Source organism: Portunus trituberculatus, chromosome 50 (assembly GCF_017591435.1).
Source record: "Portunus trituberculatus isolate SZX2019 chromosome 50, ASM1759143v1, whole genome shotgun sequence".
Taxonomy (NCBI): Eukaryota; Metazoa; Arthropoda; class Malacostraca; order Decapoda; family Portunidae; genus Portunus; species Portunus trituberculatus.
This window is the reverse complement of record NC_059304.1, coordinates 27,420,266-27,446,597: the sequence shown is the minus strand read 5'-3', so window position 1 is coordinate 27,446,597 and position 26,332 is coordinate 27,420,266. Positions and strand designations below refer to the sequence as shown.

General features: G+C 41.9%; 2 protein-coding genes and 1 long non-coding RNA gene across 5 annotated transcripts; 1 reads left to right on the top strand and 2 right to left on the bottom strand.

Annotated features, from left to right (window-relative positions):
- Positions 1-168: 168 nt before the first annotated feature.
- Positions 169-1,770, bottom strand: LOC123500115. Its single transcript, XR_006673179.1, has 2 exons — positions 1,388-1,770; positions 169-902 (listed from the first exon to the last, which is right to left on the bottom strand). It is a non-coding gene; the product is annotated as an uncharacterized LOC123500115 (long non-coding RNA).
- Positions 1,771-2,584: 814 nt separating this feature from the next.
- LOC123500114 (troponin C, isotype gamma-like) lies at positions 2,585-9,106 on the bottom strand. Its single transcript, XM_045248777.1, has 6 exons — positions 8,966-9,106; positions 7,417-7,444; positions 6,521-6,664; positions 4,312-4,431; positions 3,744-3,875; positions 2,585-3,447 (listed from the first exon to the last, which is right to left on the bottom strand). The coding sequence occupies exons 1-6, from the start codon at positions 8,966-8,968 to the stop codon at positions 3,422-3,424; spliced, it is 453 nt and encodes a 150-aa protein (XP_045104712.1). The 5' UTR covers positions 8,969-9,106; the 3' UTR covers positions 2,585-3,421.
- Positions 7,449-26,332, top strand: LOC123500112 (pre-mRNA-splicing factor ATP-dependent RNA helicase PRP16-like). Of its 3 annotated transcripts, none has more exons than XM_045248774.1 (2): positions 7,449-7,487; positions 22,595-26,332. In XM_045248774.1, exons 1-2 carry the CDS (start codon positions 7,464-7,466, stop codon positions 26,183-26,185), a joined length of 3,615 nt encoding a protein of 1,204 aa, XP_045104709.1. In that variant the 5' UTR covers positions 7,449-7,463; the 3' UTR covers positions 26,186-26,332. The 3 variants fall into 3 exon arrangements, with proteins under 3 accessions (XP_045104709.1, XP_045104711.1, XP_045104710.1); XM_045248776.1 differs by lacking the exon at positions 7,449-7,487 and adding an exon at positions 8,042-8,654; XM_045248775.1 differs by lacking the exon at positions 7,449-7,487 and adding an exon at positions 10,369-10,922.

Genomic DNA, 26,332 nt, shown 5'->3' with positions numbered 1-26,332 from the left:
GCCTGTCTTTCACCTCCTTCCTTCCTCTTTAACTGACTTTCTTTCCTTTAACCGATTTTCTCTCCATACCTCCCGAGTCCTTCCTTACTCTCCCTTCTGTCCACCTCTTATTTTCTGTCCATTTCTCACCTTCTTTCTTTATTCAAGTGGGGAGGAGAAAGACACTAGTAATTTTGAAGTCAATATATTTGTAATAGAACGACGCTACACAGCATAAAGGTTGTGTGTGTGTGTGTGTGTGTGTGTGTTACCTAGTTGTATTGCATAGCGTTCGAACGGGGCTCATAGTGTATCTCATTTTTCTTTAAAGCTATACACATTATGTGCTGTAACAACTTCATCATTCAATGACGTTCACTTTTCCCCTGTTCTATGTGAAAAACTATATTTTCCAATATCCTTCACACTCTTCCTAATCTTCTTTACATGTCGTCTTGTAATTCCAGCTTCTTCTGTCGCCAGCACCAGGTCTTGCTTCTCTATCTCTTCAATGCCATTAACTATTTTATACAGTGTTATTAGGTCTCCTCTTTCACTTAAATCTTGTACGGTTGATAGTCCCATTTCCTTTAGCCTTTCTTCATGTGTGTGTGTGTGTGTGTGTGTGTGTGTGTGTGTGTGTGTGTGTGTGTAGCCAAGAGGATAGAAATACTTACTTCATCACTAGTAACACCTTCACACCGCCTCGCGTGCCACCACCACCGCACTGCTTTACTTTTTTGTTGTTGTTGTTGTTGTTGTTGTTGTTGTTGTTGTTGTTTTATATCTGCTTGTTCTTTTTCCTGTCTTTAGAGATTTATTTTTGTCTACGTGTGTGTGTGTGTGTGTGTGTGTGTGTGTGTGTGTGTGTGTGTGTGTGTGTGTGTGTGTGAAGCTGAAGGTCGATGAATCTGACGAAGTACCTAACGAAGGAGAGAGAGAGAGAGAGAGAGAGAGAGAGAGAGAGAGAGAGAGAGAGAATCACATTAATATCATATTATCATCACTGAATAAATTATATTTTTGATAGATCTCCTTGCTTTATCATCATCATTTTTATTGCCATTGATATTATTTTATTTGTTTTTTAGAAACTAAATCAGAGAGAGAGAGAGAGAGAGAGAGAGAGAGAGAGAGAGAGAGAGAGAGAGAGAGAGAGACTCGCTACCCTGCCAAAGACAACCAAAAAAGCTGCACCACAAAGAGGATTCGGTACCACAAATGAAAATGAAAACAATGGCAACTTTGAACAAGACACAGCGTGGCAAGGAGAGAGAGAATCAGAATGTATTTATCCATCAGTCAGTCAGGCTTCGGGATAAGATAGTCATCTTGTAGAAGGCACAGAGGGACTTCAATAGAGAGCGAGTTAAAGAGAGAATAATTGGCCTTACTACACTTGACTCACCTTGCTTATTGTGTTGCTGCTTTCCTTACTGATGCTCCATAACTATCTAACGCTTCTCCACTCTCCCCTCCCTTATATCTTTACTATTTCTGGCACCTTCCTCCTCCTCCTCTGTGTCTCCTTGTGTGTTCTATATCTCTGGCTCGTCTCCCTCCTACTGTGACTCTCTCTCTCTCTCTCTCTCTCTCTCTCTCTCTCTCTCTCTCTCTCTCTTTCTGAAGGCGTTATGCGGTATTTACAGTTGTTTTCTACTTGAAGGAGAGAGAGAGAGAGAGAGAGAGAGGGGGGGAGGAAATGAAGTTGGGGAAAGGAGAGACGTTGTAGGAGGGAGGGTAGAGAAGCACGTGGCTTGTTGGGGAGGGGGGTAGTATTACTTATAGATCAACTCCGTCTCTCCCCTTCTCTCTCTCTCTCTCTCTCTCTCTCTCTCTCTCTCTCTCTCTCTCTCTCTCTCTCTCTATCTATCTATCTATCTATCTATCTATCTATCTATCTCTCTCTCTCTCTCTTTGTATACACTATATTGTAATAGTTGCATTATAGATAAAATGAGAGAGAGAGAGAGAGAGAGAGAGAGAGAGAGAGAGAGAGAGAGAGAGTTTATCTGTGGTGAAATCAAGGTATATTTCTTGGTTCACGTTGTTAATTAGCGTCACCTGTGCCATCTTATCCATCTTCTGCACCTGCGTCTGAACTCTGAATTAGTTCACGCTGTTGCCGCTTAGTAGTAGTAGTTGTAGTGGTAGTAGTAGTGGTTATAGTTGTAGGTGTAGTAGTAATGGTAGTAGTAGCAATAGTAGTAAATTTAGTTGTAGTAGTAGTAGTAGTAGTAGTAGTAGTAGTAGTAGTAGTAGTAGTAGTAGTAGTAGTAGTAGCACAGCAGTAGTAGTACAATAATAGCATAGTAGTAGTAGTAATAGTGGTAGTAGTAGTAGTAGTAGTAGTAATAGCATAGTAGTAGTAGTAATAATAATAATAGCATAGTAGTAGTAATAGTGGTAGTAGTAGTAGTAGTAGTAGTAGTGATTATTCTTATTCTATTCTCTTCGTATCATTGAATTTTATTCTATCCTTATTGTCTTTCCTCATCATGTTTACGTCATCGTCGCTCTCCTGCTCCTTCCCTTCCTCATCATCATCATCATCATCATCACCACCACCATCACCACCAGGGAAGGCCGAAATAAAACAACACAAGAACTCCCTCACAAGTTTTATTCGCGCCATGGGCAAGCCAGTAAAAAGATAGCTAGGAGTTCCCGAGAGGCCTCGTAATAGATGTTGACTGTGGCTGCCCTAACCAGTGCTACATAGACCTTTGTGACCTTAATACTTAACACAGATGGAATATATGCCTTTAAATACTTTAATGGAGTATGTATAGTAAGTATATGGAAAACACTCTAAGGTCTAGGTAAGGTGTTAGATTCTACAAAGATAGATTATGTGGTGGTATTGTGAAGCAAATACTGTCTATATTTGTATGCAAACCATTCATCCCTTACGTAGATGGATTATGAATTATCATATAAATAGAGAAGGAACACTGTTTATATAATCTATATTACATTGCAGGTTAAGTCTACCACACGAAATTCTTATACAGGACGAAGATATATCTAAATTCTTGGCACGCATAGCCATAGTTTGTAAGGTAGGCCAACTACATAGATACATACGATTGTTTTGCGCTGGGTGTGATATATGTGAGTTATCAACGTCTGAGTTTGGTAGAGATATTCGTGTGAGATCAATTTACTATTAGATGTGTAAGTGAGATGTGTGTTTGTACGAGAAGGAAGACTGGAATAGTTTGAGAGATGAGATGTGTCAGAGAAAAAGAACTAGAGAGAAGTAGGAGTGGCAAAGAACAAAGAAAAACGGAGAGTGGTATTAATCAAAAAATATGGAAATGATATAATAATTACCAGAGATGAAAGTTAACCTCTAAAGAAACTAAAAAGATAGGAAGAAGATACGATAGGAGGTAATGATAAGAGATAGAGCAACTGTTGGCGTCCTCTGATGTTCTCTTCAACCGCTCATCATCTCCATGAACTCTGGTGGAAACAACATGAAAAATAATGTTAGTCTTCCAAATTGGCCAATGAACGCGCACACGCAAATAATAAATGAATAAATAAATAAGCAATTAAATTATTTTGTCATTTCCCGTGTTAGACTGGCTTCTATTTTTCTCTTCTGTGACCCTCACCACCTCTCTCTTTCTCTCTCTCTCTCTCTCTCTCTCTCTCTCTCTCTCTCTCTCTCTCTCTCTCTCGTCGTTCCCCTTGCATCTTCCTCTATTCCACCACACTTCCCTTCCTCCATCTCATTCCGCGTTTCCTTCACTCACCATCAAAGTCGAGGGTGCCGGAGCCGTCCTCGTCCACCTCCTCAATGATGCCGTCCAGGTCAGCCTCAGTCAGTCTGTTGTCCAGTTCCCTCAGAATTTCCTTCAGGGTGCCAGTGGTGATGTAACCGTCACCTGGAGAAGCAGAGAGAGATTAAGAGAGAAAAAGACGTGAGGGAAGACTGGATAATGAAAGAAGAGAGGTCAATGTTAGGTCAGAAACATGAGGGGAGGCTGAGGTACCTAGGGAAGTATAGAAGAGAAATAAGGATTAGGGTGTCCAGAGTTGATGGGAGGAGAGACAGAAGATGCTTTGGGAGAGCGGGACGTTGGAACCATCAACTGATAAACCTCTATGGAAAAACCAAGTAACCCCCACAAGCGCCAGTCAATCAAGTTAAATAACTCTTGCGTAAGATCTTATAGTACATAGAATTCTGGATAAACTACTCGTATCACCAGAACCAGATGAAACTCCACTGAAAAATCCTAGTGACTCCCACAAACGCCAGTTAATCAAGAACACTTGCGTAAGTCCCCAAAAATAATTTCCAAGGCTTTTATGACGCACCTCCCTTATCGTAGATACGGAAGGCCTCACGCAGCTCAGCCTTCAGGGCCTCCTCGTCCTCTTCAATCAGGAACTTAGCAGCGAGAGAACAGAACTCTTCAAACTCGAGCTCACCGGAACCTGAGGAAGAAAGAAGAGGCGAGATCAGATATATTAGGAGTGTGCAAAGAGGGAAAGGAGAGACGTACAATTATCAGATAGTCTCATATAGAAATGAGAAAAAGGAATAAATTAAGGATATAGAGTTGAATGCATGAACAGGTAAAGAAAGAAGAAAGAAAACAAGATACGAGGATAGTGACAGTAACAATGAGAGAGAGAGAGAGAGAGAGAGAGAGAGAGAGAGAGAGAGAGAGAGAGAGAGGTGGGAGGGGGGGGAGTAAGAAAATCTGGCAGCTCTCGTGATGTCTCCTAGATTCAACTTGAAGCTGCTATAATATTATTTTTACTTCAACAACTCAGAATTGAAACTTGATGATCTTGAAACAAGGAAAAAAATATAGTAGCTACTTTTGAACGTCTACTTAGTGCAAATCTACTTTTTAACTTGGTATTTTAAGATGTCTCATTCATGTACCGTTTTCAAAGAGAGCTGTAGATAAATAGAGCAAACTCGGTGATCAGGTTTAAATTGTCATGTTAGTTCCGAGTCAACTGGAAACTTTTAAAAGATTACACTAAATTGTGGATGAGGTTACCAAGTGGGAATGTTTTTTTTTTTTTTCGGTGCTGGTGACGAATCAATAAGGTCTCCAGATTATAACAGAAGAAACACTTAATAAGCCAGATAATAATATTTGTCCTTGGAAAATGGTTGTGGTGAGTGAGTAGAGAGCAAAGTGTTTCTCATAGATAGATAAATAACATAACATACATACATAACATAAATAATAGGATAACATAGGGCCACCAGGGCCCATCTAGGTTATCCTGTATCAGTCGCACAGCGACCTCGTCATCAGTACTTAAAGATACACTTACAAGTACACAATACATTATATACTAATTCTAAATATTTGACCCATTAACAGGGCTAAGTCCTGCAGCGAATTCCTCTACAATCTGTGATCCCCATACATGGGGATCATGTCTTGTTTAACTATAGTAAATTTCTTATAAAAACTATCATGCAGCGCTATACATAATTATAAATCTAATAAATTTAAGTGCTTATCTAATCTGTTTTTAAACATTGTCAAACTAGTGCTATTTACAACCCTCTCTGGCAATGCATTCCAGAAGTCTACCACCCTATGACTAAAGAAATATTTTCTTATATCTAACCTGCAGCCTTGCTTTCTAATCTTCCTGCCATGATTTCTAGTCCTACTTCCCTCCTCTAAGGTAAAGAAAGATCTCACATCTATGTAGTTTGTATCTGAGAACATTTTAAATAACTCTATCATATCCCTCTTATACATCTCCTCTCAAATGAAAACATGTTTAATTCCTTTAATCTATCTCTATACTCCAGGCGCTTTAATGCTGGTATCATCCTAGTTGCTCTTCTCTGAACTGCTTCTAACATGTTGATATCCTGCCTATAATGGGGTGACCAGGCCTGTATGCAATACTCTAAATGGGGCCTAACATAGGAATTATATAAGCTACGCACCACTTCCTTACTTTTATAACTAACATTTCTATTTATAAAACCCAGGATCCTATTTGCCCTATTTCTTGCTTCTAAACATTGCTTTGAAAATTTCATAGTCCTGTCTATCACTACTCCTAAATCCTTTCCTTCCTCTACTGCCTCTAGCCAACATCCCTCCATCTCATAGTTAAAGTTTGTGTTGTCTTTACCTAAATGCATAACCTGACACTTTTAGAATTAAACTCCATCTGCCACCTGTCTGCCCATGCTATCAGCCTGTCCAGGTCTCGTTGTATTCTGTAATTGTCCTTTTCACCCTGTACTGCACATGCTATCTTAGTATCATCTGCAAACTTTGATACTTTGCTACTAATTCCTATATCTAAATCGTTAATGTACACCAAGAAAAGAAGAGGTCCTAGCACTGATCCTTGGGGTACCCCACTAACCACTTCCTTCCACTCAGACATTGCCCCATTTAATACTACTCTCTGTTTCCTATCAGAAAGCCATTCACTAATCCAATCAACTAACCTACCCCCTATCACATGTAGTCTCAATTTGTACACTAGATAGATAGATAGATAAATAGATATGTGATTGTTGACTCACCGTCTTCGTCAGTCTCTGCAATAACCTCCTGCAGGTTCTTCTCAGAGATTTTGACGCCCATCATACGCAGGATGGTGCCCACGGTCTCCGGGGTGATGTAACCCTTGCCGTCCATGTCGAAGGACTCAAAGGCCTTCCTCAGGGCTGTCGGGCCAAACAATACGCTGTCAGTAGCAGTAGTAGTAGTAGTTGTTGTTGTTGTGATATCATTATCTACTTAATTCCAAGAGTAGTGGTAGTAGTGGGTTAGTGCTGGCACTAAAAAAATATGTAGTAGTAGTAGTAGTAGTAGTAGTAGTAGTAGTAGTAATAGTAGTAGTAGTAGTAGTAGTAGTAGTAGTAGTAGTAGTAGTAGTAGTAGTAGTAGTAGTAGTAATAGTAGTAGTAGTGATAGGAGTGAAATCTCTGTGTTAATAGTTGTTTAGCATTTTCTTCTCGGAGAGAGAGAGAGAGAGAGAGAGAGAGAGAGAGAGAGAGAGAGAGAGAGTTTCGCGATAATCTTCACACCTTCTCAGTTAACTAATATTCTCTTTTTTATGGTTGTGACTGAGGCGGTGATAGGGAATGACTAATGAATGAAGTGTGTGTGTGTGTGTGTGTGTGTGTGTGTGTGTGTGTGTGTGTGTGTGTGTAGCGGTTAATAATGTAGCGGTTGTGTGCAAGAAACGGTTGGTAATGGTGTTTACAAAGGTAGTAATCGGGGTAAAAGAGTTAGGGTAGGACTTGCAATAGTAGTAGTAACAGTAGTAGCAGTAGTAGTAGTAATAGTATAATAGTAGTAGTAGTAGTAGTAGTAGTAGTAGTAGTAGTAGTAGTAGTAGTAGTAGTAACAGCAGCAGAAGCAGCAGAAGCAGCAGCAGCAGCAGTAGCAGCAGCAGCAACAATAACTCACATACCTGCAATCTGGTCCTTATCGAGGTTGTCCTGAAAAACGAGAAAAGAAATGAAATTTAAACCACTGAAAAAAGTTAAGTCAATTCGTATAAGAAAGAAAGAAAGTGTCATCGAACATGTAAACGAAGACGCAGTTCATTGAAACAAGTTTATTCTATATTGTCAAAGAAAACTTAATAAGGAATGAGAGAAAATATACTGTATAGATTGATATTAGATTAAATCACTTAAAGCTTCAAAATTAAATGCAAGGAAAAAAATAAATCAGTCAAGTTGAATGATATATCCTACGTTATATGAAACTTATGACGTTGTAAAATGCAGGTTATATAGAAGTGTGTGTGTGTGTGTGTGTGTGTGTGTGTGTGTGTGTGTGTGTGTGTTCTCCTCCGTTATAGGGTATTAATAACCATATATGCCTTACACACACATGCACACACTTAAACACAGTGGTAACATCCTTGGTCGTCTCTTGTGTGGCTGCTGGTTTTTCCATCGGGAGACATGTGATGGTGGTGGTAGTGGGTGAATGATAAGATCTTCAGCATCTTATCTTTGCAACAGTCTCTATTGGTAGATATTTTCCAAGGCGTTTCCATGATGGTACTAACAGTTTAACAAGAATTTTGCTTTGTCAACAGAAAAATATTGGTGAGAATTTACCAGGTTTTTCGTATTTGTGCTCTTTCCAAATTATCCATGTCTGAGATTGCAAAGTGTTTTCCGTCATGTCTTTGTTCAATCACAACTCACTCATTCATTGCTTTTTATTCTACAGCCTCTTGTAACCTGGTCAGAAATTGAGAGAATTCATCATTTAATTCCCTTTTGTTTATCGTAAATGCCTGCTTGAAGATCTTGTGCAGTATTTCTAAGAACACTTCATAATGGAAGTGTTAGGAATAGAGGCTTATTAGTCGTTTTAACTCCCTCACTCACAAATCACCGATCACTATTTGGTTCCAGAAGTGAGGAAATACCGTATCTTTTAACTACCTTTCCTTTATGGTAAGTACATGCTTAAATGTTGTGGATTTTTTTTTCTGAGCACATATTACAGTAAAGGAATCAAAAGCTCGTAGTCTTATCTATCAATCGAATTATTAAAGCTTTTGATGTCAGGTATAGAGATCAGTTGGCGATTTCGAGCCCAACGCGTGATTCTCAGACACATTTTCGTCACCACCACCACTACTACCACCGCAACACCAGTTTCAAGACACGATGTTCCCCAAATAAGGCAAGTTCAGCAGTAAATTGAAGTGTATAATGAGTAAATATTAGTCCAGAGAATGTGTACGAAGAAAAGAATGAAGGAGGAGGAGGAATATATGTGTTAGTAATGGCAGGAGATGATTAAGAAACAAGAGCGAATCTAGTAATAAGGAGAGAAGGAAGAAAGCAAAAAGAGTAATGGAATAATACGTCGAGGAGAAAAATAAGTAGTATAAGGATCAGAAGAAAAATAAAGAAAAGAAGAAAGAAAGGAAGAAACCACGGGTGAAGACGGAAGAAATGGTGATCGAGTGTCACTTTTGTACTTCGTCTCACCATTTTGTCTTATGTTAGAGAGATGACGGAGGAAGAGGAGGAGGAGATGTGTTGAGCTTGCGGGCAGGACACACAACTGTTCCTCTCTTCCTCGCTGCCTTCGTTGTAACCTTATTCTAACTAACTAGAAATTCTAACGGTGAATCTTTGCATTCCTCCATATTGTAACTTTCCGCTTCCCCCTCCTCCTCACCCACTCAATCCTCGTCCTCCTCCTCCTCCTCCTGCATTTACCTCCTCATGTTTTTCTACTATCTTATCCTCCCTCCCTTCCACTTCCCCCTTTCCTCCTCTTCCTCTTCCTACCTACAACTATAACTGCAGCTTCTTTCATCTCAACTGCTAACATTTCCCTCTCCTCCCCTAATTTCATTCTTCTACACTTCTCTTCCTCTATCTTACCCTCTTCTCCTCCTCCTCTCATAAAATAATCTCTGCATTTTCAAATTCTTTTCTAGTGTTTATTTTTTCCTTGGGCGTGTGAGAGCGATTCTTTACGTAGACGCTTGCATAACACTTGATGGTTCGTGGCATCTTTTAATATCCATTGCACCAAAAAACACGTAGGCACGCTTTCTCAGACAGGGACGGACTATATAAGCGATAACAACGTATAAGGAAAACCGGCTGCTAGATTATATACTATTTGACAACGCGCAATCATCCCTGCCTACCCCGTTTCATGCTAAAAAGAGAATTGAGCGCAAGGTTCGGTGACGAGCAGGAAAATGGCCCAGTCTCGTGTTACACATACACAGTGTACCTGTCGTGTGCTACAACAGACCGACCCGCCACGGTGCCACCCCCAGGCAGGCAAACGGGCTATGGACGACCCAGAAAAAATGTGATCTTATTGCATCGCAGTTTAGGAGCTTGGTAGCGGTTTATATTGTAGTAACTGCGAGGAATGACTCAAGGAGATGTAGGATATATTATTAACTCGCTCTTGAACTTTGTGATTGCCGTAATGTGGAGCCATATTCTGAATTAAACACGTAGTCTATACCTACTTGTGCGCCGTAATGCCACTACGTAGTACTTCCATAAAGCTACTTATTGATGAAGTCACATTGAAGTGACAGGTTTTCCAAGGGAATTTGTTATGCTTCCAGTGACAGATTGACAGGGTTTGTTGAATTATAACAAGACAAGCACTCAAGAACCCGATCAATCAACTCTACATGTGGAATTTGAAAATAGTTGTGATGGTCTACCTAGTGATCAAAACATGAAAATAAGGACTGTGTGTGTGTGTGTGTGTGTGTGTGTGTGTGTGTGTGTAATTCACCACGGTCGTCAGCTGGTCACCCAACCAGCTTTCCCCTTTAACGGAGCGAGCTCAGTGCTCATAGACCGATATTCGAGTGGGACTGAGACCACAACACACTCCACACACCGGGAAAGCGAGGCCATAACCCCTTGAGTTACATCCCGGTGCTAGATGAACAGGAGCTACATCTTAAGAGGTTTGCCCATTTGCCTTGCCGCGCCCGAGACTCGAACCCGGACCTCTTCGATTGTGAGCCAAGTGTGCTAACCGTGTTACCACGTGGGTACGTTATCAGTGATTTAATATAATGAGTCATTACTGATTGACTGCAACAGGTGAATTAGGACTGGAAAAAGCAGTAATGAAGTTGCTCGCATCGTCAAATAAGCGACCCAGTAAAATATCACTTCAATTATATCATAAGAAAAAAATGGTGGCTACCGATGCAAAAATATTGACAATAAACGAACTACAAAGAAAAACAGGAAAACATAGATCACAGAAAATATGGAAAATGATAAATCCAACTCACCGCTCACTCTGCTCCATTGTCCCCTGTTGAGCTGCGGCTCAGCTGATCAACAATATACATTCAGACAGACGGTCGGCCACGGTAGTGCTATGTACTCGGTGACTGCTTGTAAACAAAATATTGGCTAAACATTATTCCTTCAATTTCCACTTCAGGTAAGCCTTCTATGAGTCAATCCTCCTTCCGTCTTGTTCTTGAGGATATACATCAAGTGTAGATGACGTTGTGTTATAGGAAGTGTGGTGTTTCAGTGATGATTGGTGTGATAATACGGCAAACGTTTTCACAGAGGCATGACGGGTACGGATTTTATTTTTTTTTTTTTTCTTTATCAGGAAATCTACCAAGTTCAACTATATCGTGGTTCTGTTTGTTTATTTTGAAATGTAGGTTAAGTTATCTGGATCAATGAAGAAATAACAAGCATCATATTATCTTGAGTGTAGTAAGACTAGGGTGTTCCATAACTTTTTTTGTCCCTGTCCACTAGTGACTAAGGGCTGACTAACTGACAGGGCTAAGTGTATGCTGCTTTGTCTGGCTTACCCCTGTGGGATTGCCAGCCTAGTATATGTGTGTGTGTGTGTGTGTGTGTGTGTGTGTGTGTAATCAGATGGTTTCTCTAGGAAAGGTAATGATAATCCCAACCAGAAATTCTCAGTAAAATTATCAGTACATTTGGGACTAATCTACATTTTTCTAGTAGATTTTGATATGCTTCGAATAAATCTAGTAACTGTTTTGGTGATTTTTTTTTTTTTTACTCTTGCCATATTTACTCTCTTTTGAATGAAACCATTTTTTTCTGGTATTGTTCAACCTATTATGAATGAATCTGCTCATTGTTCCCATCACAAATCAGAATCTTTCTTTTATTTCCCCTCTCCAATTTCCTCGAAAAACTCCATTCCCTGTAAAAGTACTGTTTTGTGATGAAAACAAAAAAAGATTAATACAAAACAGATCAAACTGTACCAGAAGAAAATAATTTTGTCATCATCAAGTACCACAGAAGGAACAGTCCAAAATTTGGACTGTTACTGTTGTGGAGCCTGGGCAGTAGGGCCAGTCAGTACCAGTGCTGTGCATTGCCCCCCACACCAGCCTTATCAAAACTTATCTAATTATGCCAAACTAACACTAACCTAACCCTAACCTTAATGTAACCTAGTTGATTGATATGCTCTGCTGAGACATCTTCCTCAGAATAAATTAACTTAATCTAACCCATTTAAATTGATCTAACCAAAGTAAGCTAGCTAATTTGACTGGCAGAGCTAATGAATTGATATGGTCGTTACTGACGCACACCACAGACAGACATCTTTAGACTGATTCAAATATTCCACGTCTCTCTCCACAAAGCACTCTGATAGGCTAGGTTTATTCTGTATTTCTTTATTGGCCAGTGGCTGCATGCTCAGGTGAAAGAATCATTTACCTTTATTTTGCTGTTTGCCAAAAAAGTGATAATACGCACAACAGACCAACAAACACACCTAACACTGTTCCTTGGTGTCAGCCTGTCCATCACACGTGCAGGTGTGGCAGCACGCCACACCTGCATTGGTAAATCTTAAAAAATTATTGTTAACATTATAAACAACTTGTGATGGGATATGTATGGGTTCAAATTACTCAGAATGAGAAGTTATATATAAAGAGAAGGGTAAGAAAACCATGTTAATTATGATGAAAGAGTAAAAAAATGCCAAGAATCAAGTACTGGCAAGCCCCGCTTAACGAATGGGTTACGTTCCTAAAAACTTGTTTGTTGCGTGAATTTTTGTTAAGCGAACCAATTATAACAAGTTTGACCCCTGACTTGAACTTCCATTGAGAGTAAACAAAGCGAGAGTGCATCTTATTACAGTAAAAGGTTTAATGAAAGTAAAAATTATGAAGTTAAACATTTAAGCAGTTTAATTTAAGACTAAGTCATAATAATGTACACTAATGTATGTATGTAAGTAACTTTATAATGTTAATGATCTTAAATTTATGAAGGGAGGGAGAGTGGAGAGGGAAAGACGCTAGCCGGCAACCTGTGAATGTAAACAAAGGACGCATCATTGCACCGCATACAAAACTTATGTACCACATTTCCACAAGGCTTTCCATTTTATCCATTGCAGAATCACGAGTTTGGATGGTTCTTTAACTTGCAAGGAATATACAGTCTCACCAGCCTTCTTGATAGAGTCTGCTGACTTGAAAATAGTAGAGATAGTAGTTGGAGTCAAGCCATGGCAGCGAGCAATGCTATTAGTTTTCTCAGCTCTCTCGTGTCTGTGAATAATATCCAGCTTCACTTCGAGAGTAAGAGACTTCCTGGTCTTCTTAACAACGCTAGGCAACATTGCAGGGCTGGTTGCAGGGCATTTTGGTGGCATGTTGAGTGAGGGAAGACAAGCTGCTGCTGTCGTTGTTATTGTTTTGAACTAAACACGGGGAAGGGTAGGGGAGTGAGTGGTGCGCGTTTTGTCTACAAGAGGCGCTGGTGTATTCAAAAGCCTGTCGCCTTGCGTGATACGGCAGGGCTTTCAAATTTGGAAAAAAATTACTTGGATAAAATTTTGTTAAAGCAAGTTTGGTGTTCGTTATACGAGCAGATGGTAGTAAAAGGAAACGTTCGTTGTAGCAAAATTTCATTGTGTGAATGTTCGTTAATCGGGGGCTGCCTGTATGTACAATATAGGGAGGTGATGATGTAGTGGATAAGGTGGTGAGCGTGGGATTGGTCAGATATAGGTTCGAATCCCTCCCCATACCACTTTGAAGCTATGCCATTTGTCGAGTGGTTTAAAGTTACCTACATGTCCCCATGATACCCACATTCTAGGTGGTTAAACCAAATATGGTGATATGGTCCCTTATATGAGTACCACTATAAGTGAAATTGATTGCACTACTGATGGGTAGAAGCTGAAAAGCACTTCCCACATACACTCTTCAAGTATGTCTACAGGTGCTATAGGCCATAACATATATATATATATATATATATATATATATATATATATATATATATATATATATATATATATATATACTTACAGTCATCTCTTGATTAACACGAAGGTTACATTCCTGGAGACGTAATGTTATTAAAAATTGTGTTATTCAGTCGTAATTTTTCCATAGAAAACAATGGTAATAGGGTGTTACATTCCTGGCCATTGGGAAAGTCTACTTATTTTGGGGATTTTATTACTCAAACCTTAAGAAAAAACCTAATACATCTCTAGGTCACAGAAACAATAAAAACATTCTCACCTGCACATCTTTCTTGTCCAGGAAATTAGAAAATTATTATTCAGTGTGATTTGTCATATGATTTTATGTGCCAGAAACATTGCCCCTTATTAATACATTTATTATTGGTGTGTTTAACAAAATAAACCATGAGTATAATTTGGCAGTGGTTGGTAGCAGTATTTTTTTTACCAACACCTCAGCTGATTTAGCCACACAGTCCAGACCATGCTGCCTCACCGTTCCACCAAAGGCAACATGGAACATTTTATGAGAGAACCATCCCTATTACTGATGCAGAGCTGATTTGTTAGTAGACTAGTTGAGGCAGAAAAAGTGCTTCTAAATAAAAGCACAGATGGCTGTATAATGTGTCCTTAACGGAGAGAATTGCCACCTCCTTCAACTGTGCAGGCGATGGGAAGAGGACAGTCCACCAGCTATCTACATAAATGGGAACTTATCAAGTAATGAAGACAAACTGATCGTAAGCTAAGTAGAATTCTGATAGAAAATGGGGAGATGGAGATGCTGGTGGTGGTGATGTTGTTCCTCAGACCTGTTTGTTTCGCTAAGGCTTTGTTATTATTGACACACTACGGACATTTTATGGATTCCACCCCTAGATATGGTTTCACTCGCAATTTTTGTAAAGTAGGCTACTTGAACAATAATCTATATATTTTTATGTTTCTAAAGTCAATTAGTTCATAGAAAAATAACAATTTAGGCAAAATTTATGCAAAATTTATGATGAAGACATGGATCTTGGTTCAACCTCAGCCTGGCCCCTCAAAGAAGACATATGTATGTACTTTAACCTCTTCAATACAGGCAACAGAAAACTGCTCCTGGTGCCATATCCAGGCTGGATGGGGGTGGGGACATACCTGACTGGCAGCTCTCTCTCTCTCTCTCTCTCTCTCTCTCTCTCTCTCTCTCTCTCTCTCTCTCTCTCTCTCTCTCTCTCTCTCTCTCTCTCTCTCTCTCCACTACACTACAGAAAATGATGATGGTAAGTGATTTTTCAAAATAGGTCCGTAAAATAAGAAATACACACACAAATTAAAAGAAATTGTAGTCTGTCTTTTCAAAGCCATTTTCTGAAGATGACAAATAAGAAAAAAGTTAATATTTATGGTAAACTAATCTCTTGGTGCCATAAAAAATCAAATAAATACAATAAACCCTCGCTTGACAAACGTCTCTAAGGACGAACAATTCGGGAGACGACCAAAAATTTGTCAATATATCGACCCAAGGGATGAACGATATTTCAGGGGACGAACGCGGTTAAACGGCTTGCCAGCAGGCGAGCTGTTTGTGTGATAGCCAACCCGACTATCACACAACAACAAAACAAAACATAAGCACAAAAGAAAATAGAAACAGGAACATACGAAAAATATTACATAACATAATCTCCGTGCCACCACGATTTTCTCCTGTTTTTCCTGGGCATGGTGATGTTACCGGAGCGCTCTACTGTAGCTTCCTCGTAGTTATCCTCTCTGCTATAATGGGGCCCCACATAGCGGCACTGACTTGTGACGCTACACAGCTGTTGTGTAGCTCTGGCACGCTGCGCACATTCAAAGTCCTCTCTCATGACTGTCTTCTCGGATCTTGTCTGTCTTCCTCCCCATTCTCCTCTCTTCCATTCCATCATGCCATCAACGTCCAGTCTCTCAAGTAAATAACCTTTTCTTTTTTATTAATTTTATTATCATTTTGATAGCATTTAGGTAAGTAAAACAATTTGGGCTTTCTATAGTTATTTCGTTCATGTCATGCATACATTAAAGGTCTATTTTGAATGGGTTTTATGGACAAAAGTATGATTTTTTTGGGGGTCTGGAACGGATTAATGGTATTTCAATACATTCTTATGGGAAAAATTGATTCAGGGGATGAACAAATCGGGTGACGAACAGGATTTAGGAACGAATTATGGTCGTGAGCTGAGGTTTTACTGTAAAGTAATTATTTCCAGCATGGTGCATCAGTACTTATCCTGATATAAGAGAGTCATACACTTTTATAATAATGATGAAAGTCAAACATGCCATTCTATCATATACAGTCTATATTTTGAGAAATTTCATACAGTGTCTGGGAAAGAAAACACACCATCTTAGCAGAAAGTAGCCATGACACAATATGCATGTCATCGGATGCGTCACAAGCACCCTGATGACGCAAAATACACGTCATCATGTTGAAGGGCTTAACTGTGCTCAAAAGGCAGCTAGAGAGTACTCCCACCGCAACTGCGAGAGATTTGAAAGAAAAAAAAAACCCATGTCTGCTTTCTGACATGGGCCACACTGAGGTTTAGCAGACAGTAACTCAACACCACCTTCATCCTTGAAACACTTCACCCAGTTTTTCACAGATTGCTCACTCACACCAACATTTACCACTATTTCCCTTGTCAGAAGCTTAACTTTGTGGTGCCCTATGATTTGAGCTATAGTTAAAGCCTTTAACAATTCCTTTTTACCCATAGTCACCAAAGTATAGCCCAGAAACCAAGGAAAATAAAGAGAAGGTGACATGAATGAAAGAACAATGGCACAACACTTCCTCTCACCACAACAGCCATGTGGGCACTGAGGTGTGTGTTGGGAGATATTGACATCGTGTTAACGACTGGTACCCAACATAATGCCATAACAGAAAAAGACCCCCTCGCCTTTATGGGAGGTCATTCATTGTTTTTCATCATGTCATTATGCCAGGGCGCTCAGCTGGTATAATGCCATGAAGAGCACTACTGTATTTTCTGGACTATTAGTCCAGAAAATACAGTAGTGCTCTTCATGGCATTATGCCAGCTGAGCGGCCTGGCATAATGACATGATGAAAAACAAGTTTTGCTAATTTTTAGGCTTCTAAATCAAGGGGGCGTCCTACATACCGTACATAAAACACAACCCTTCAACCCCATGGTGAACATTGAGGGCCACAGTACCTTGGAATTCATACTGCAGCCACACACACACACACACACACACACACACACACACACACACACACACACACACACACACACACACACACACACACACACACGGCCCGGTAGCTCAGTGGTTAGAGCGCTGGCTTCACAAGCCAGATGACCGGGGTTCGATTCCCTGGCCGGGTGGAGATATTTGGGTGTGTCTCCTCACGTAGCCCCTGTTCACCTAGCAGTGAGTAGTTACGGGATGTAAATCGAGGAGTTGTGACCTTGTTGTCCCGGTGTGTGGTGTGTGCCTGGTCTCAGGCCTATCCCAAGATCAGAAATAATGAGCTCTGAGCTCGTTCCATAGGGTAACGTCTGGCTGTCTCGTCAGAGACTGCAGCAGATCAAACAGTGAATCACACACACACACACACACACACACACACACACACACACACACACACACACACACACACACACACACACACACACACTGATGAAGGTTGGAGAAGGGAAATATAACGTTTGGAAAAGAAATAGAGTAGGTAAGATGGGAGGAGGAGTGATGTTGCTGGTTAAAAAAGATATAAAGGTGGATCAAGTGAAAAAAGGTATGGGAAAGGCAGAAGTGCTAAAGATCAGAGCAGAAACTAATGAAGGAAAAAAGAGGCACTACATAGTGGTGTACGTACCACCTAAGACAAATGCATGGTCAGTACAGGAATATGAAGAAATGATAAGTGATACAGGAACATGTCTGGAAGAAATGTTGGGTGGCTGTGAACGAACTATAATGATGGGAGATTTTAATTGTAAAGAGGTGTGTTGGGAGGACTGGTCAATGGAAGGATCAGAGACAACATGGGGAAATACACTATTGACACTGGCAATGGAAAATGTGTTAACTCAGTGGGTCAAAGAAGATACTAGGTTTGGAGGAGAGGAGCATCGTCAAGACTGGACTTGGTCTTTAGTACAGAGCCAATGGTCATTGAGGAGATGAGGGTGGAGTGCCCTTTAGCAAAGAGTGATCATGCAGTTTTGGAGTTCAAGGTGATAGACGAAGAGAAATCTAGAAGAAATGAAGAATATAAAGTGGGAAGATGGAATTATGCCAAGACAGATTTTGGAAACCTAAAGAAATTCTTTCAAGAGACAAATTGGATGAAATTCAAGAGTGCTAAGGAGCAAATGAAAAGTGGAAGGAATTTATAAAAATATACAAAGAAGGTGAGAAAAATTTGTACCAATAAGACAACATAGAGAAGTTGGAAAGCAGGACTGGTTTAACGATAGATGTGAAAAGGCTAGAACAAGAAAAGAGGATGCATGGAAGAGGTGGAGAAGGAAAAGACGGATTAAGCAGTGGGAAAGTTACAAAAGAGCAAGAAATGAATATGTGTTGATTAGAAGAGAAGAAAGAAAGAAACAAGAAAAGGATATAATTGATAAATGTAAAGACCAACCAAGGCTTTTTACAGACATGTGAACAACAACATCAAAAATAGAAAGTATTGAAAGTTTAGAAGTAAATGGAGTATACAGTGAAGATCCCAGGAAATGGCAGAGGCTATGAATGGATGCTTTCGGAAGGTATTCACAAAGGAGACTGCTTTTGACAAACCACTGGTAATGGAACAGAAAGGGATTATGAAGGAGTTTCAAGTAACGGTGGAGGAGATCAAGAACATGATGGGGAGTTTAGAAGTGAGAAAAGCTGTGGGACCTGATGGGGTATCAGGATGGATTTTAAGAGAATGCAGGGAGCAATTGGCAGAAAAAGTTTGTGAAGTAATTGATGCCTCATTAAGGGAAGGTGTAGTGCCCCAAGACTGGAAAAGAGCTAACATTGTCCCAATCTATAAATCAGGTAACAAGAGAGACCCATTGAACTATAGACCAGTGTCACTTACAAGTGTGGTAGCTAAGATGTGTGAGAGGGTGGTGAAGACTAGATGGACAGACTTCTTGGAGAAAAATGACATACTTTGTGAGTGTCAATTTGGTTTTAGGAAAGGGCGTTCATGCACGACAAACCTGATATGTTACTATTCGAGGGTGATAGATGTAATACAGGAAAGAGATGGTTGGGCTGATGGAATATATCTGGATTTAAAAAAGGCCTTTGATAAGGTACCACACCAGAGACTGATCTGGAAACTTGAAATGGTAGGAGGAGTGCATGGCAGTTTACTAAAATGGATGGAAGACTTTTGGTAGGAAGAGAAATGAGAACAATAATTAAGGACAGACCATCAGAATGGGGATTGGTGGAGAGTGGAGTTCCACAGGGATCAGTGTTGGCACCAGTAATGTTCGCAGTCTACATAAATGACATGGTGGATGGGGTGTCCAGTTATGTGAGCCTATTTGCAGGCGATGCAAAATTGTTACGAAAAGTGAGATGTGACAAAGATTGCGAACTACTCCAGGAAGACTTGGACAGAATATGGAAATGGAGCTGTACATGGCAAATGGAGTTCAACACGACAAAATGCAAGAAAATAGAGTTTGGCAAGAGTGAAAGAAGAATCAGGAGTATGTACAAGATAGGAAATGAAGACATAAAACCAGTCATGAAGAAAAAGACCTTGGGGTGACAATTACCAATGACCTATCGCCAGAGAGACATATAAACAAAATAATTGGAGAAGTATTGAACTTATTGAGGAACATAAGAGTGGCGTTCGTATATCTAGATGAAGAAATGATGAAGAAAATAATTACTGCAATGATAAGACCGAGGCTTGAATATGCAACAATACAGTGGGCTCGAACTTAAAGAAACACATAAGGAAACTAGAGAAAGTACAGAGGGCTGCAACGAAAATGGTGCCTGACTTAAGAGATTTGACTTATGAAGACAGACTGAAAAGAATGCAACTTCCAACCCTGGAAAACAGAAGAGAAAGGGGAGACCTGATAGCAATATACAGAGTGATGATTGGCATGGAAAAATGGATAGGGAAGATCTGTGTATGTGGAATGGAAGAATGTCGAGAGGGCATGGGAAAAAACTAAAATGGCCACTTATAGGAGAGATGTGAAAAATATAGCTTCCCTCATAGAAGGGTGGAAGCATGGAATAGTTTAGACGTGGAAGTGGTCAACGCAAGGAATATTCATGATTTTAAGAAAAAGCTGGACATTAATAGATATGGAGACGGGACAACACGAGCATAGCTCTTTTCCCGTATGTTACAATTAGGTAAATACAATTAGGTAAATACACACACACACACACACACACACACACACACACACACACACACACACACAGTGGTACCTCGCAATAACAGAGGGTGAGGAGTTGTCTGTTACTGATAACAGTTTGACTGTGAAACCCTTATTTTCCCCCTTTAGTTTTTATATTTTGAACATTTAAACCACTTTATTTTCTGCTCAATGCTAAAATAAAAAGAGCTGATTATTTTTTTAATGTGTGCAGTAACAAAAAAAATGCCTTAGTAAGAATACATTAATCAAAGATATAGCTTCACATGTGGTGGAATGGCTGATTTCCATGTGGTTCAGTGGCATCATTAACAAGCATTTAATGACTGCCAGAAGGACCTTGCTGAGGTGAGAAAGGAGGGGAGGTTCAGATTAAACTACCTCCACATTATTGCCACCTCTCCATAGATTATGAGGTTACCTTCTTTCCCCAACCCTGCTCCACCTCCGTCTCTGTCTTTCCCTCCTTTTTTTTTTTCTATATAAATTGGTATATTTCCAAAATCCTTGTTCTGCAGAGTAAAGTCTTCCCCCATCCTAAATGTGGCATCTGAGTAGGGAAGTGTGACCCTGCCAAGTGCTGATACTTCTACCTGACCTAACACACTTTACATATGCAGTCTCACTATGAACTATTATCCTGCTGCAGGCTTACCATATGACCATCTTTACAGTCTATCTAAGGCAGTAAGCAGCACTGTGAAAAAGTACTTCTTAGGGGGAAATACTTGAGAGAGAGAGAGAGAGAGAGAGAGAGAGAGAGAGAGAGAGAGCAGGGGGGAGATTCAGAGAAGCAGCTGTTTTGTTGTTATCTAATTTTTGCCACTGCATCAAGGACACAATTTGCTCATTATGTTATCTTTAGGGAGCCGGTGGCATAGTGGATAAGTTGGTGAGCGTGTCATCAGGCAGACATCCATGTGTAGGTTCGAATCCTACCACGTACAGCCTTAAACACTTTGCCATTTGTCGAGTGGTTTAAAGTTACCTTCATGTCACCATGATACCCAGGTTCTAGGTGGTTACACCCTAGATGAGCTTGTGTGGTGATATGGGTACCACTATAAATAAAATTGCCTGCGCCACTAATGGGCAGAAGCTGAACTGCGCTTCCCGTACACTCTTCAAGTGTGCCTACAGGTGCTATAGGCCTTAATGTATAAAAAAAGAAATCTAGAAGAAAATCTAGTCCAATTCATACTAAATTATCCTCAGTTAAAGGAAGAAAGAAAATTGTAGACTTCCAAAGACTGGCAAATGAAGACAAAAATCAAGGGATGGCAAAGTTTTTGTTTAGGAAAGAAAACCTAGAAGAAAACAGAGAAAAGTTATACGGATTATGGAAGACCTAATATGGCCTGATTTCTAGGAAATCTTAATTTCAAGAGGAAACCAATTAAAGGCAGCAATGAGCACCATCTTTAATACTCCAAACATTTTGACTTCTTTCTGTGTTATCTTCACTGATCTAAAACAAAACATAAAACAGATGTAAATATAAAATAAAAGCACATGGGTTAAAATAATGACTAAATACAAAGGTTAAGTAAATAAGTTAGTGTAACTTATGCAGGTGTAACTGTAAACTTAATTAAGTTTATACGTAACCCTATCCCTCTGTTGAAAATTAACATCTGAGGAATGAACAATTTGCAGTGGTAGATATATACACTCATATGTTTTGTGTGACCCAAGTACTTCACTCTGAACAATGTTTTTTTTTTTTTTTTTTTTTTTTTTTTTTTTGAGATGGATCCACTTTTATAATGATACCAAATTCTCTTTATTGCAGCCCACTGTCAGTCACCCTCTGGGTTTGTCATAAATATAACACTCATCACATACATACATAAGAAATTGTGACATTCCTGTCTGTGCAAGAAATAAAGCAATTTTCTCATCAAGGTATACAAAATAAACATGAACTACTGGTTTTGTGTGTCTATTTTGTCTACCCCATAAATAGATACCTCACAAACTCTAATAAAGGCACCAATACTATCTCTGCAAGTGAATACAATAATTCTCACATTGACACCTACATCATACATCATAGTCTTTCACAGGTGAACACAAAGGCTGCATTGTTACTGATAAATCAGTAACAAAGATCTTTTTGCTGGTGATAGATTTATTGCTTGATAACCAATAGCTGATTAATTGATTGATTGAAAATATCAATACTATCAATCAATGAATCCAAATCTTTACTTTTGATCTTCTTCTTAGAAAAATTAGAAAAATCCTAGAAAATTTCAAATTCAATTTTAATCTTGTCTCTTCAGTAATAAAAAGTATTGCTTTAAGTGAAATAATTACATTTGGTATTGATTTGCGTGTGTCTGTGTGTGTATTAACTATTAACTATGTGGTGTACATTTCTTGCTTCAGGTGGCCATGTCAGACATCTTGGAGGGCAGCAGTGGTGGGTCAGGCGGTCTTGTGGTTCGCAAAGTCCGGGACAATGATGCCACTTTCAAGCGACCAGCACCTCCGCGTGGCTCCTTGCTGGGCCTGGATAAGCTAGCAGCACTGAGGAAAAAGATGCGTGAGGACAAATCTGACACTCTCCCATCCTCCAAACATAAACATGCATCCTCCTCCTCCTCCAGTGATTCGGATGAGGAAAATGGTGTAGGCCAGAAAGTGAAAGGCAAGGAGAGGGAGTACCGTAGTAGGTATGATGAGACGCCAACCTACACAGGTGGAGTGGACCGAGCAGCACGGGAAAGGATTGCAGAGAAGCAGCGGCAGCAGCGGGAGAGAGGTGTGGCAGCCTCCAGCAAGGGCAAGAAAGAGAGAGTTGATGGCCGCAGTGGAGACAGGAGGCCCAGAGATAGAAATAGAGACAGAGATAGAGACAGAGATAGAGGCATGGGAAGAGACAGGGAGAGAAGCCATCTCCGCCGTGACTACAGTGAGAGGAGCGTACGGCGTGATGAGTCTGAACGATCCTTGCATGACTGGTCAGAACGATCCTTGCGCACTCCAAGATTCTCTGATGCCCCAGAGACGCCTCGCATCCCTGGAGTGAAGGATACCCCATCTCATTCCCCTTGGGATGAAGACGACAACACGCCCTACAAGGTGTCCTCTTGGGACCTGCCCACTCCCTCCAGTGGCCAGCGGCGCCACAAGGACAATGACTGGTCCCTGCGAGGAGTCCCACAGCGCACTCCCCTGCCCACACCCTCCTACAAGGACAACGCTTGGATGGAGGGACACAAGGCTGCTGCAAATTTTGAGGATGAGGAGGAGCGTGCACGCTGGGAGGAGGAGGAGCGGCGCCTGGACCGGCAGTGGTATGCACTGGACCAGGGCTATGACGACACCAACAACCCCTTTGCCGATGTGTCTGCCGAGTATGAGCGGAAGAAGACAGAGAAGGTGGAGAAGAGCAAAAGGAAGATGAGCGCCAAGCAGCGTCAGGTTCACAAGGACAATGAGCTGTGGGAGACGAACCGCATGCTGACCAGTGGTGTCGTACAAAAAGTGGATTATGATGAAGATTTTGAGGAGGAATTTACCAATCGAGTCCATATCCTGGTGCACAACATCGTGCCGCCCTTCCTGGACGGCCGCATTGTGTTCACCAAGCAGCCTGAGCCGGTGGTGCCAGTCCGGGACTCCACCTCAGACATGGCCCAGGTGTCCCGCAAGGGGTCAGCTGCCGTGCGTGCCAGGCGGGAACAGCGTGAGCGGCGCAAGGCGGCTCGCAAGGAGTGGGAGCTAGCAGGCACCCAGCTGGGGAACTTGATCGGTGTGAAGAAGGAGGATGAGAAAGACGATCGGCACATTGAGGAGGGACAGACAGACTATAAGGCAGACCAGAAGTTTGCTGAGCACATGAAGGGTACCAGTGAGGCAGCAAGTGACTTCGCACGCCGCAAGACGATCCAGGAGCAGCGGCAGTTTCTTCCCGTGTTTGCCGTGCGGGAGGAGCTGCTGCGGATCATTCGGGAGAACTCGGTGGTGGTGGTGGTGGGTGAGACGGGCAGCGGCAAGACCACCCAGCTGACCCAGTACCTGCATGAAGATGGCTACAGCTCTCGGGGAGTGATAGGTTGCACTCAGCCACGCCGTGTGGCAGCCATGTCTGTGGCCAAGCGTGTGTCTGATGAGATGAGGACTCGCCTCGGGGATGAGGTGGGGTATGCAATTCGCTTTGAAGATTGCACCAATGAACAGACAGTCATCAAGTACATGACAGATGGCATATTGTTAAGGGAATCACTGCGGGAGAGTGATCTGGACCACTACAGTGCCATCATCATGGACGAGGCACACGAACGCTCACTGAGTACCGACGTGCTATTTGGTCTGCTAAGAGAGGTGGTTGCGCGTCGCACCGACCTCAGGCTCATTGTCACCTCAGCCACCATGGATGCCCACAAGTTCTCAGCTTTCTTTGGAGAGGTTCCTGTCTTCAACATTCCCGGTCGCACATTCCCTGTGGAAACGTTCTTCTCCCGGCATGTGGTGGAGGACTATGTGGAGGCGGCAGTGAAGCAGTCACTGCAGATCCACCTCCAGCATGAGGAAGGCGACGTGCTGGTCTTCATGCCGGGCCAGGAGGACATCGAGGTGACTTGTGAGCTGTTGGTGGAGAAGCTGGCGGAGATTGACAATGCTCCACAGCTGGCTGTCCTGCCCATCTACTCCCAGCTGCCCTCGGACCTGCAGGCCAAGATATTCCAACGAGCACCAGATGGCCTTAGGAAGTGTGTGGTAGCCACCAACATTGCCGAGACGTCCCTCACCGTGGACGGTATCAAGTACGTGGTTGATTCAGGCTACTGCAAGCTGAAGGTGTTCAATCCCAGGGTGGGTATGGACGGTCTGCAGGTGTATCCAGTGTCGCAGGCCAACGCCAACCAACGCAAGGGGCGAGCTGGCCGTACGGGCCCTGGCATGTGCTACCGTCTGTACACAGAGCGGCAGTACAAGGACGAACTGCTAGAGTGCACCGTGCCAGAGATCCAGCGCACCAACCTGGCCAATGTCGTGCTGCTGCTCAAGTCCCTGGGTGTGGAGGACCTGCTCAAGTTCCACTTCATGGATCCCCCACCACAGGACAATTTGCTCAACTCCCAGTATCAGCTGTGGACTCTGGGGGCTCTGGACAACACAGGCTTGCTGACACAACTGGGCCGTGCCATGGTGGAGTTCCCACTGGATCCAGCATTGTCCAAGATGTTGTTGGCCGGTGTGGACATGGCCTGCTCTGAGGAGATTCTCACCATTGTGTCCATGCTGTCTGTGCCAGCTCTCTTCTATCGGCCCAAAGGACGTGAAGAAGAGGCAGACGCGATGAGGGAAAAGTTCCAGGTACCAGAGTCAGACCACCTCACCTTCCTCAACATCTACCGACAGTGGCGGCTGCAGCAGTACTCCTCAGGCTGGTGCACCAAGCACTTCTTGCACTTCAAGGCTCTCAAGAAGGTGCGAGAGGTGCGGCAGCAGCTGCATGACATTATGGACCAGCAGCGACTTAGCATGACCAGTTGCGGCACGGATGAGGACCTGGTGAGGAAGTGTGTGTGTGCCGCCTACTTCCACCAAGCATGTCGACTCAAGGGCATTGGCGAGTATGTGAACCTCCGCACAGGCACACCCTGCCACTTGCACCCTACCTCGGCACTGTTTGGCATGGGGTACACGCCTGACTACATCGTGTACCACGAGTTGGTGATGACCAGCAAGGAGTACATGCAGTGTGTGACAGCCGTAGAGGGTAATTGGCTGGCTGAGGTGGGTGACAAGTTCTACAGTGTGAATGAGGGTGGTGCCTCGCGCATGGAGAAGCGGAGGCAGGCATTAGCACACAAGGCGGCCATGGAGGCAGAGATGGACCGCGCACAGGACACTCTCAAGGCCCGGGCTGAGGAGCGCAAGCGGCAGCAGGAATCAGCACGGCGCCAGCAAGTATACGACATGGGTACACCACGCCGCCAGAACACCTCAGCACGGTTTGGCATCTGAGTGCTGGGTCAGGATGGCTGGGCACATCAGAACTCATCAGTTATTTTAATTATTCTTATTTTCATGTGAAGTATGTAACTAATTGATTGCATTAAAATTTTCCTATAAATTCTATATTTGTACAAAAAATAAATTTTTTTAATAAAA